General features: G+C 35.5%; 1 protein-coding gene across 5 annotated transcripts in view; it reads right to left on the reverse strand.

Annotated features, from left to right (window-relative positions):
- The window catches only part of LOC115212226 (meiotic recombination protein DMC1/LIM15 homolog), a 38558-nt gene that overhangs the window by 6582 nt on the left and 18447 nt on the right, over nucleotides 1-13529 (reverse strand). For all 5 annotated transcript variants that reach the window (XR_004999139.1, XM_036502972.1, XM_036502971.1 and 2 more), the window contains exons 4-11: nucleotides 12924-12974; nucleotides 11198-11293; nucleotides 8520-8602; nucleotides 7598-7692; nucleotides 5352-5424; nucleotides 4541-4632; nucleotides 3032-3105; nucleotides 1304-1418 (exon numbers count right to left, since the gene is read on the reverse strand). Coding sequence is in view for 4 of the 5 variants with exons in the window: in XM_036502972.1 (XP_036358865.1) it covers nucleotides 1304-1418; nucleotides 3032-3105; nucleotides 4541-4632; nucleotides 5352-5424; nucleotides 7598-7692; nucleotides 8520-8602; nucleotides 11198-11293; nucleotides 12924-12974 (679 nt within the window). In the remaining variant the exon portion in view is untranslated. The remainder of the gene's footprint in view (nucleotides 1-1303; nucleotides 1419-3031; nucleotides 3106-4540; nucleotides 4633-5351; nucleotides 5425-7597; nucleotides 7693-8519; nucleotides 8603-11197; nucleotides 11294-12923; nucleotides 12975-13529) is intronic.

Raw genomic sequence — 13529 nt, forward strand, 5'->3', positions numbered from 1 at the left:
TAAGTGGTGAGTGAGATATCATAACTAAACTAATTTAATATGGATATAAATTTTATTCTAAAAATGGATTGTATAAGCTTTTAACAGTGAAATGATAAGAAAATGAAGAAAGACAAAAGTTGTAAATTTACTTTATACAAAGCGAGTTAATGACTTCCCCATGCCTAATTATAAATCTCATTTTATTTTAATAACTATTACTAGTTTTGTCATGTATCATATAATTATTACCATAGGTAAAATTTAATATGTTAATTATGTTACTTCACAGTCCCCTAAAGTCTAATGCCCCCTTCGACATGCCCAGTGCTCCTTTAGGATGGTACCACCCCTGTTGAGAACATCTGCCCTGCACTAATGCTGATAGACTGAGACATATTCTGGCAGGAGATTTTTTAATAAATAAAACGATTTTATCCTTTGAAGTTTAAAAATGCAATCAAGGGATGACCTGGATGGGAATTACCAGTCTTTTCTTTTTTAGGAGTATGCACAAATGACTCTGAAGACCTAGTCTTCAATAATACAACAGAAGTATTAATAAAATATACTAATGCATATTCACAAATTAGAGTTCTCCACATTATGAAAGTGATACATTCCAGGAAATCTGACAGGAACTTCCATTATGCAAAATTAATTTTTCTTAATGATTTTCATATGATAAAGAGAGAGAATGTATCCTGATTTTTTCCAAGACAAAAAAAAAGGTAACATATCCACACTTATGCATGAAAATAACATTTCTAAATATACTCAGTACAATACATAAAAATATTTGAACAGAAATACATAAAGGAATAAATAAGATTTATAATATTCTTTTCTACTCTAGGTACAAGGCCCGAAATTTTTGTGGAGGGGACCAGTCGATCAGGTTGACCACAGTATGCAACTGGTACTTAATTTATCAACTCCAAAAGGATAAAAGACAAAGTCGACCTCAGTGGAATTTGAACTCAGAACGTAAAGACAGACGAAATACCACTGAGCATTTCACCCGGCATGCTAACATTTCTACCAGCTCGCCACCTTAATAAGATTTATAATATCATAATAGAGTATGTTCATACTACAAAGATTCACCAGCTCATTGGATCTTGTCAAACCATACAAACCATGACAGCATGGAAGACAGATGTTAAGTGATAATGATGATGATGCTGATATACACATGCATGCACATGCACACACACACACACACACACACACACACACACATTACCACAAAGCAAGTGAGCAGAATATATGAATCAAAATATAATCAGTTAACAGAATATTTAGGCAGGAACTTTGAATTTACCTTCTGCTATTTTTTGAAGTCGTGATAGAAGTTGACCAAGTTTCTGCTGTCTGTCAGCCAGTTCTCCTCGTCCACAGAAATCAACACGAAATAAAGCCATAACAGAATCAACAACCTTGAGAAAAAAAACAAAAAAAGTGACATTTCCTTATCTCTATTTTTACACTTGTCCTCCATCCCTCTTTTTTTCAAATCTACTCTAGATTTGAGGTTGTTTCTAGTATATCTGAGTATATTTCTCAAAGAATGTCTAAGAGAAAATAACTGGCAATGCCTGCCGCATAAAACATTAATATACCCCTAATGCAAACATACTTGAAGCAGTGAGTCAAAACATTTTAATTCATTAAAATTATACTCTTATTGAGAAGAAAATTATTATCTAAATGACTAATTCCGGTTAAGAAAGGCAAGGGAGACAACTCTAGATTATTGTATTTATGTTTCAAGCATATTGATTCTTGCTGTAGAATATTATTGAAGTTATGACACTAAAATTAATGACAAGTTACACGTATCTAACTTTGAGTCCCACAAGTGTTGATCTTATTATGTCTCTTTAGGATTAATCCTAAAGAGACGTAATAAGATGTCTCCACCATCATCTCCAAGATACCAGAATGTTATACCTATAAGGCCTTGGATGTCCAGCTGGACAGATAAATTCGAATATTGAGACAACTACATCTTGAATTCAAATTTTGCCTCGGTCAGTTTTGCCTTTCATCCTTCTGGGATCAATAAATACAGAACCAGTCAAGGATGATGAGCTAATGAAAACCTTAGAGTATGGAAGGCTATGCCTTGTAGTTCCAATTTTATGATTTCTGAGTTTGAAACCAGATATTGCTTACATGGGTGGTAGACTTAATTCAATTATGAGTGTCTTTTAGCAGAATCCACTTCGTTGCTACATTCTGGCCAGGTCGCCAATATGAAAATGTCTTTCTCCTTCCCTCTTGCCACTCACAGGTGTCATGTAAAGGACCATGAGCACTGCCCTTCACTCCTGACTAAATGATAAAGAAAAACATTTGTTCTTCTGTGATATTTATGCCTTTAGCTTCGAAAGTCAATCACATCTCAGTCAAAAGCCATTGCTATTAATACATATTGAGCAGTAATTCATTGTTTTCACAATACACCATCGTCATCATTTAATGTCCATGTTCCATGCTGGCATGGGCTGGATGGTTTGACAGGATCTAATGGGTCCAAGGGCCACATCATGCTCCTGTATCTGCTTTGGTATGGTCTCCACAGCTGGATACCTTCCTTAACACCAACCACTTCGCACCATGTACAGAGTACTTTTTTCATATACCAGCACTAGTAAGGTCACCATGCAGTTCATGAGACTACAAAACCCCAGGTGAAGGTGGCAGCATATATATATGAAGAAATGAGGATATAGAGTACAGGAGGAGGGAAGGAGGGAGAGGCAAGCTGGTTCTTGTAGAGGAGCTCACAACATAATTATTCAGCAATTGTAATAATGTTGTATGTGCATGTGTTTGCAGGGTACTCTTACATCTATTTTTCCTGTCTCTTTGTTAGAGAAAAATGTTTTTGCAGCTTGATGCTCTTCCTACTTTTAATGACTTGACTTTATAGGTTGATATCTCTTGCAACAATTTAAAATAAAACATAAACCTCTTTACATTTTATGGTATCATCACAAAGTACTTAAATTTATATTGTTTGAATGTTGATAAAAGACAATTTTACCATCAGTTTAAATATTCCAGGTTCCTCATAAAACTTGGCTGCCACAAAATCCAAAAGTTCATATTGGTGTTCACCTGCAACAGTAAGTAAATAAGATAGTTTCTGAAGGAAAATGCATATTGTTTTGAGTCTAAAAGTAATTTAATCATTCTCTTATGGACCTTTAGAATATTTAAGAACACTAAATTTAATAAACCATTGGGATAATCTTTATGTGGTCATTCGACCAACTAGGAAAACACAAAAATCACCCATAAATTGTACTGCATCATCTTAAAAAGGGTTCACATTAGCTAATGTAATTCTAAAGATTCCAAAAGAGACAAGATTCTAAAATAACTTTGGTCATATGCTTACTTGATTTGGTTGATCAGGGCTAAACTACAACAATAGTAGATTTTTGGTTTAATTTTTAAAATTTTAATTAAAATTAAAACTTTTCAAAGTTTTGCTTAATATCACCATCAGATTATTTTATAATGCTCTGATCCCTATTCATGTGAGTATAGCCTGGCACTTCACCACCATTTCTCTCCTGCGTTCTTGCATTCTTGGTGTCTCCACTCAGTCTACTCTGTGGGGTTGCAGACCATCCAGCCGTAAAAACCATACCAAAACAGACACAGAAGCCCTGTGTAGTCTTTTGCTTGGCTGGCTCCTGTCAAACCATCCAACACATGCCAGCATAGAAGATGGACATTAAATGATGGTGGTGGTATATATATTTATATTATATATATATATAATATATATATATATATATATATATATATATATATAATATATATATATATATAGGCTACTAGCAACTAGCAAAACACATACCGTGTGTGTGTGCATGTGTGTGTGCTTGTATGTATGTATGTATGTATGTATGTATGTATGTATGTATGCATGCAAGCATGTATGTGTATATCTTCTATTATAATTCCATTTGCATCTAGGGTACATTATAGGAATTGACCCCAGTATTTGACAGGAATTTTATTTCATTGGTTACAGAAATACTATAACTTCATGATAATCCATTAATTATGAAGAGGAAATTTTGTCTATATATATTTAAAGTAGTATCCTCAAACCAGAGACCTATCTTAATGCTTCCAATAAAGTGGAATCCTTTGTTTGGGTGTCTTTAGCAGAGGATTCTACTCTATTGTAAGCATTCAGGCTAGGTCTCTAATTTGAATATACCTTTCTCTCTCCCACCCATCTGCCAGTCTCAGAGGCCTTCACTAAGTATTAAAAAGACAAAAGTGTACAATGAAGCCATTGCTTCATTAATTTGATCATGATAACACCAAATCTTATCTAAATTTATCTGATACTGCATCAAATATCAATTGCTGGTTAATAATATTTTTCCTCACCACATAATTATGTCCAATTAACTTTTTAATGCTCCTAGTACTAAATATGTTAACACTAACTTTTATTGTTGATAAAATAATTTTCATTAATCTATTTGTATATAATGAAATGATATGGCATAAATTGAATAATACTTACTGGTATATGCTCTGGCATATAATACATTATCCAAAACTGCTTCTTGGTCTAGATTAAAACGATCTGCAATGTCTCTCAAGCGATCAGGACGACTTAATCATGTTAAAGACAAATTTATTTAGAGTAGGCATGGATGTATACAAGAAACTCTCTCTCTCTCTTTCTCAGCACATATTTATGAATATATAATCAGCACAATTCTTCTTCTTTCTATATTCCAAGTTATCAAGTTGTTGAATCATCATTGTTGTTGTCATTTAATGTCCACTTTCCATGCTGGTATGGGTTGGACTGTTTGACTGAGGGCTGGCAAGCCAGAAGGCTGCACCAGATTCCAATCCAATCTGGCAATGTTTCTACAGCTGGATGCCCTTCCTAACACCAACCACTCTGAGAGTGTAGTGGGTGCTTTTTACGTGCCACCAGCACGAGGGCCAGTCAGGTGGTACTGGCATCGAGCATGCTTGAATGGTGCTTTTTATGTGCCACTGGCATGGGAGCCAGTCAGGCAGCACTGGAAGCAACCACACTTGAATGGTGCTTTTTTTTGTGCCACTGGGGTGGTCACCAGCATGGGAGCCAGTCAGGCAGCACTGGCAATGATCATGCTCGAATGTTGCTTTTTACATGCCACTGGCATGGGACCAGTCAGGTGGCACTGGCATCGACCACGCTCAAATGGTGCTTTTTATGTGCCGCCAGCACAGGTGCCAATCAGGTGATAATTTTATTCAGTTCTGTTCCTTTGTTTTTTACATAATTACATATTTTATAGTGTAAAGTATTTCTACCAAATTTAATCCAAGGATACAATGTATTTTCTGTGTCAACAAATACCACTTTACCTCCAGTGTAACCATTTGTCCCAGGTAGCTGTGCAGTAACTAGAAATTAAAGATTAAATTACAATTTAATACACATTTCAAGAAATTGCACATTATAGACAGCAGTATGGTTAAGAAGTTTGTTTCACATCCACATGATTTGGGGTTTGATCCAACTGTACATCATCTTTGCCAAGTATCTTCTTGTATAGCTTTGGATTAAGTGAAAATTAGTCGATGGAAACTAAGAGGAAGTTTCATACACATACACACACACACACATATATATGGTGGGGGAGGTATACACACACACATATATATGTGTGTGTGTGTGTGTGTGTGTGTGTGTGTGTCTGTCTGTATGTGTATATCTTAAGCTGTTGTATATTGAAGAAAGTTGTAAATGTTATAGAAGAAACCAAAATGAAAGAAAGAAAAAAAACCATTCTTTGAATTAAGTCTTTCATAATATCTGCTTTCTGCAGAATAATAAACAACTTTGGCTCTCATCATCAGAAATGCAATGAACCAGTGATTGACCTATTGAGAACCTGTAATGAATGATGTTATTATTTATAAATTATGATATAAAAAATAAGAAAATTTTATACCCTACCAAGTCCAAACTAAACGACAAGCAACTTAGAACCACCCTCCCAAAATCACAACAATTGCTAGACCCCATTATCACTAACGATCTCTTTGGCAATATCCCTCTTTAGAGTTATAAAATAGTTCAGGTTCCAGTAATTACTAAACCTGTATAAAGCTCAATTAAGACTCACAATGAAATACTGCTTCCACATTTGGAACATTGCTATGACTACGTACAGAGACATCCAAAACAACTTCCAAACAAATGCCTCTTGGCTGGTTGAAGTAACTCACTAACACACTCCAGCCCCTGACTTACAAACATGCTATCTTGTTACTCTGACTCTTCTACCTTTAAATACTGTAGCCTCTTCTTTTCTTTTCTTTCTTTTATCGCACATATTGTGTCTATCACCACCAATACCCTCACATTAACCACTACTCTCAATATTTTCCTTTAACACTCTCCTTCGAGAATCCTCTAACTGGCCATTCTCATAGTAGTAGTAGAAGTAGTAGTAGTAGTAGTAGTATAGTAGTAGTAGTAGTAGTAGTAGTAGTAGTAGTAGTAGTAGTAGTAGTAGTAGTAGTAGTAGTAGTAGTAGAAGCAGTAGCAGCAGCAGCATCCTTTAAGAACACCATTGAAGATTTCATTTTGATTTAGTGACAAGGTATGTTTCTCACTACTTTCCTTAAGACTAGTGGAGAAGAGGTGCAAGCTAAGAGAACACTTGTTAATTATAATTAACAAGTGTATAATTATACAATTTACAGAAGGGAACTTTACCTTTACAGCATTCAGGTAATGAGAGAACTTCTATGCAGCTGCTTGATCTGTAAGAAACAGCAGCAAAGTCTCCCTCAAATCACACCCCACCCTACCCTCTTAGAAAATGAAAAGATGATATACCTTAAAAATAGAAGAGATAGTCACAGCTTGACTATCTCTCGGGACTTATACAACAAAAAGCACCTATTTACAACAAAGTGAACTTAGTTTAGTGCTTTTGCTCAAGTCACAGCACAGTACAACACAAATAAAGGTATAAGAAGCAGCAGAATTTTGATTGGTATCTTAGCAGCCTTTCAACATAATTAATGATAGCACTTATCTAAAATATAAAATTTACAACTTACAAAAAGCATCATTTTTATATCTGATTTTCCACGTTTATATGATGAGGACAAGTCCTCTCCAACATGGCATCCTGACTGGGACTCTGCTCAATGGGTTTCTTGGGAGAAACCAAGAATGTACCAACAAATGGTGAGTGCAGTAATGTGCTATAATGGCACATGACCCTACAACTGACCTATTCATTTAAAATATAAAGCTACTTAAAATAAATTTATGAACAAGATTTCAAACAATCCCAAATGTCTTTGGTGCTAAAGGTGGAAATGAGTAAATCAAATCACATATTAAGACTGAGGGTGCCTCAAGTCGTTACTCAATCTACTAGAAATAGCAACTAAATTTTTCTCAAACCAACCCCTATCATCTTAAAAAAAGATCGCTACATTGGATAGCATAGTCCTGTGTACATTGCCTGAAAATAAATTGGGATGGTCATTAGTGGAATACTTTACTCATAGATCTATTTGGTCAGAGCTGACTTGAGTTAAAACAACAACTTACCACACAAGGTGTGAGACAACTGTGTTTTCCCAGTTCGAAACTCTCCAAAAGCTTCTGTGATAGACATACTTTCAATCCCACCACCTAGAAGTTTACTAAAAAGATACAATACAAAAAAATCCATTACATAAAAATTATTTTGTGAAAACATCTTTGGGAAAAATGTACAAAAAAAGTACAGCCTGTTATTACTTGTGAGTGATTATGGCTTGGTAACATGTGCCATGCTTTTGCTACTATTAGGTGTTTATGTAGTGATGAGCAGGTATTAGAAACCCTCCTGGTTTTCTCATTCTTGACTCTCCAATGTACCCAGGATGTGATAGCTGGAGGAAGAACAAGCTGCACTAGTACCTAGCTTGTATTCATTAACTGCTGACTAGATTGGAATATGATGAAATGAAGTGCTTTTTTCAAGGACAGAACATGCTGCTTTGTCCAGGAATTCAACTCACACCCTTATAGTCATGAAGCAAACACTCTGACCATTAGGCTACATACCTTCACAGTTTTGGAAAATGAAAAAATTAATAACTTTGTTTACTTGTTAAATTGTATTTGGAAGGTAGTGCAGTCATGTTTATAGTAGTAGATGGAGAAAGTGATAAACAAATGTCTTTACAATTCAGGGTAAATTTAATAGAAATTGCTCCAATAACAATAAAATTTTCAAATTTGCAAACAGTATCTTATCTATTCTAGTATGAAAAACTAAATACAATATAATATCAATGATTATAGTGTTCAATATATCATTTTTTTTTCTTTTTAAGATGTTATGGTATGATTTGAAGAATTGGCTGCTAAACTCAACAGAGGTCTAATTGCTGGTAACACAGCTAAAAAAATCATCATTGAGACATGATATTAAAATGCATAATTAATCATAGTTAATATACAAAAAAAAGGTGTGTTTACATACTCAAGCTCCGCACTGCCCGTAGAAATATGGAAAATCTGTTTACGTTTATGTGCATACTGCAGAGCAGTAAAGAAACCATTTTCCTGGAAGAAGACATTGATTACAATAATAAGTATTTATCAGTCTACCTTTGATAAATTCTCAGCACATTTTTAATCAAATACACACTCATACATACAATACACATATACTTCAGAACATACACATATATGTACATCATTTTAAGATAATACAACAAATATTAAAAATCAAATTAGAAATTCTCATGAAGTGAGGAAAAGAAATTAGCTCAATTACTAATATATTTTAATCAGTTTGATAAGTATGTGAGGCAACTTTGAGTATGTTTCAACTTTAATAGATCACTTCAGTAAGGAATAGACTTAACCATATTTGCAGAAATAGTGATGATGGAATTATTAAATACTTGTACAATATTTTATAGGAGTAGATATAAAAAATTAGCATATTTAAAGATATACCACTGACACTAATTACTGGTGAAAGTCATCTGAAAGAAAAACAATAAAATATGGAAAATCTGTTTACATTTATGTGCATACTGCAGTGGTGTTCAGTCATTTTGATGCTGTTGACTTTCAGCTAGGGGGTCAAATGTTGATTCTAAGCTTGGAGCAGATAAGGTTGAGGTCCATCCAGCAATCTGCTCCATGCATTGTGCGAGTATAGAGGACATCGCCCATGTCTTGCCGACAGACAATGATGTAATCTAGGAGATGCCACTTTTTGGAACACAGGTGCATCTTTGACGTCTTGTAAATATCCTGCTGTTGAAAGAGGGTGTTAGTGATGCACAGGTCATACTCAGAGCAGAAGGTGAGTAGTCTCGGTCCATGAGCATTCATTTTCCCTGTGCTGAGGATCCCTTGCCAAGCAGTATTGTCACACCCAACACAGGAGTTGAAGTCACCTATGAGTACTATCTTGTCCAATCAGGAGATATTCCGAAACGCAGTATGCAGAGAATCATAGAAGGCATCTTTTATCTCTTCATCAGAGTCAAGAGTTGGTCCATAAATGCTGAGAATTGTCAGAAAACGTTTGTTCAAAAGTGGGATTTTGATTATCATCAGGCATTCACTAATACAGGAATTTTCTGCAATAGGCTGTTCTTGATTGCAAAACCAACTCCATGCAAACAGGGCATCCCAGAGGGATGTCCTTTCCAGAGGAAGGTGTATCCACCAGCTTCTTCAGTGAGGGAACTGTCATTGAAGAAACCTTCCGATGAGGGTTCCCTCACTGAGTACAGCAATGCTGATGTTGTAGCCCTTGAGTTCGGTGGCTACAATAGCAGTGCATCACAGAGGTCATCGAGTGTCCGACACATCATCTGAAATGTCATCAAGGAGGGGGCAAACATTCCAACATGCAAGGATGAGGTTCGAGGGTTTCTTTTACTTTTTCAATTTTGATGCTTGGTTTTGACCGCATGTTTGGAGATAACTCACTGTGAGCAGTTACCCAGTCGAGCAAGTGAGGACAAGCTTTTTCTGGGTCACATTTTCTAGGCCTTTTCTCATGTGGGGCAGGCAGTGCTATCCCTAAAAAGGGTTGCCTGGATGCACAAGCAAGACCGAGGTGGATGTCTGTACATGAGTCGATCCAACAACAACCATCTTACTTATGCCACCTATGTGCAAGACTCCAACTAGAGGCTTCTAACTACATCCTAATCTGCCCCTATCACCAGATGATCCCATCACCACAGGACTTGCAGAGAGGATGAAAGAGAATGAAGGATGAAAGGCGAAGCCTGCGCTGTGAAAAGTTTAAGGTGCTGGAGAGGATGCACAGTTCTCAGCTGCACGCATTCGACAGAAGGCGAGGGAGGTTAAATGGCAAGAGGAGTCTCAAGACGATTGACTCTTGTCTTCTGCTGCAACGAGCTGCTGGATAAGATCCTATTCTCTGCCTTGGGACCAGCCCATCTGGTCCTGTTTGCAGGCTTCTTGCGGCAAGCTGCTGGAACTCCAGTTTGTCGTAGTCCACCTTTATAGCCAGCTTGCATGGCATCCCCCTCATCTGCCTTCATTAGGATATGTATATATATATATATATATACAACAAACTTCTTTCAGTTTCTGTCTACCAAATCCACTCACAAGGCTTTGATCGACCTGAGGCTATAGCAGAAGACACTTATCTGAGGTGCCATGCAGTGGGACTGAACCCAGAATCATGCGGTTGGTAAGCAAGCTACTTACCACACAGCCACTTGCTTGAACAATACTAGTGCGTCATCCTCTAATTTGTTTTGCACAATGTTTTTTTTTTGGTGATGAGGTGTAACATCCAATTTTTATTTTGGTTTCTTTAAAATTACAAAATTACAAAATTACATGTGCATGCATGCACACACACACATGCACACACACATACACACACCAAGGGGAGTATTAATAAATCTATAACTTTGTATATTGCTTTATATCATACAGCTGTTACCCAACTGAAATCTTGTATCATTCATGTAATGAGTTTTTGACTGAGATCTTTTTTAAATTTTAAACATGAACACTTTAATATGAGCATTCTCAGGCAGCTTGACATTAAAAGGATTAAACAAACTCAAGAAGGCATAATTCAAAGAGAAACACGAAAAAAGAATATGTGACAAAATTTAATATTTTCGAATTCATGTATGAATTACTTACACAAATTTTCAGAGAAGCTTCTTTGATTTTTTCCATTTTTGCTTCAGATATACCTTTTATTGTACACATCTTCTTTCTGGTTGTCATATGTATACCCTAAACAATATTTAAAATGATATATAATCAAATGTTTAGAATTTATACACTGCATGAATTCCCATAGAGGGATTGAAATAAAGATAAGTAGAAAGGAAAAAATTGAGAGACAACCAAAGAATCAAATGAAGAACATAATAGGTTAGAGGTTAATAATTCACACAGATTTCTTCATGCATGTGTGTGTATACATAGATGTATGTAAATTGCTAAGCTTCAACCTTTTAGCATTTAAACTGGCCATATCCATCCAAAACATTCTCTCTATTTTATATTCAAACAAGCCAGATCCAGCATCTCATACTTATCTTACGGTGTCATTCTAAAAATAAACAATCGCATCACCAGATTCTCAAGTCTATGAGATAATGCATGATTAACTCAAAACAATGTGAATCAATAAGCATTACATTTGACAGAGTAATCTGAATGCTGTATGGTTAATTCTGTTCAACACACACACACACACACAGATGTATTTCAGCAGAAGGAATGAAAGCATGAAACTCTAAGAGCTGGTATTTTAGAGTTATTCAGTTAAACGTTAAAGAATACTCTACATGTGCATATTGAGTTCTGTAATTTATCACTTCTTAATGAATCAACAGAATTGTGTGTGTGTGTGTGTGTGTATTACAGCTGTCCATCAATGTTGACAATGACATTGTCCTCTAGGAGTCTTATCTTACATTTTATGAGTTGATAGATGTGAAAACAGTCTGATCCTGGAATGGCATGTCCTTGAACACAGATGACAAGGGAAGTTGCCCATTATGTTGTTGGTGAGTCTGAGATGACATTGACATCTCTTATCCTCAAGTTTCCAACATCAGATTAGTTCAAAGTGTGTAGCTCCTTTGCCGTAGAGGGAACACCAGCTTTGCCAGTTCTCAGCAAAGTATTCAAGTTGTGCTTGTTGAATGATGCAGGAGATGAGGACAAGCTTAAGATGGTTGCTGAACCTCTTCTTGGGTCCCTCATACAGGTAAACACTGGTTGATAGCTCTCCAAAGAAGACCATTTTCAGGAGACGATTATCAAATATCCTGATATGTGCATACATACTGCATTCTGGTCCACAAAAGCTTGTCTTTTTTCATTGCTTTTGTAAAGGCTCCTATTCCTATCCCTAGGAATTAGCTGGTTGAACATTACTTTCATCCAGATCCATCTAACACAACTGTCTCTGCTCCACTCCCAACTACTATTGTCAATCCGGTAACTCATTGCTCTCACTAACCATTATTACCAATCCTTTCTTTCCAGATATTAATCCTCACAAATTCATTCTCCATTCATGGTTTTCTTGCAGATATCACCTTGTAGACATTCAAGCAACCTCTTCCTCTTTCTTCTCTTCCTACAATAAAACTGATGTTGTATTACCTGTACCAACCATGAATCAGCAGATCTGTTACCAAAAACATTCAAGTTGTGAGTATCTCATTTTTTAGGCATATGACTATGTTAATCAATGTGTTGCTCTTTATTTCAGGATAGTACAGTATGATCTGATGGAGATATGACTGCTATTTCGAGCAGGTTGAACAATTCCCTCATTGCTTTGTGAGTAATTTTGCATGTTAATGAATTTATTAAGAATAAGCTAATTATTGAGTTTTCTGCTTACCCTGATGGTGCATATTCCTGATTGTTTTAACTTCTTAATATCAGCTGCATTCTGTAAAAGTTGCAAGGGCACAATTCAAATTAATAAAAAATTAACAAAAGATTCTGTTATTAATAGAACTGCTAATTATGGAAAGGAATGTTAGCAGTAGATTTCAAGAGACATCTATTGCTAATATTACCATATTTAATAAATAACATTATATCATATTATGTATATGCATAAAATTCTAAGTTTGGCTCAGTTACTAGGACAATGAATAACATGCTTTGTCTCATTATTTAGTTATATCCTATTACTTTTTGAGTTCAAATCTAGCCAAAGTTGATATACCCTTCCATTTTTTCAAATTTGGTAAAATAGGATCAGACAACTGGTGTAATATGTAATCAACCATTCTCCTCTCTTTATGGTTATGTATCTATGTTAGAAATCAATATTTATTGCAAGAAGGTGAGTACCAAACAATACAAATGTCACTTCTAAATCCAAATTTGTGACATAATTTTGATCTGTAATTGATGTCAAATCATTTCATTTACATTGATATTAGGAAAGATATGGACAACACATTACTCTATTTTCCCTATCACCAAAAACAAACAT

This window comes from Octopus sinensis, linkage group LG5 (assembly GCF_006345805.1).
Source record: "Octopus sinensis linkage group LG5, ASM634580v1, whole genome shotgun sequence".
NCBI lineage: Eukaryota > Metazoa > Mollusca > Cephalopoda > Octopoda > Octopodidae > Octopus > Octopus sinensis.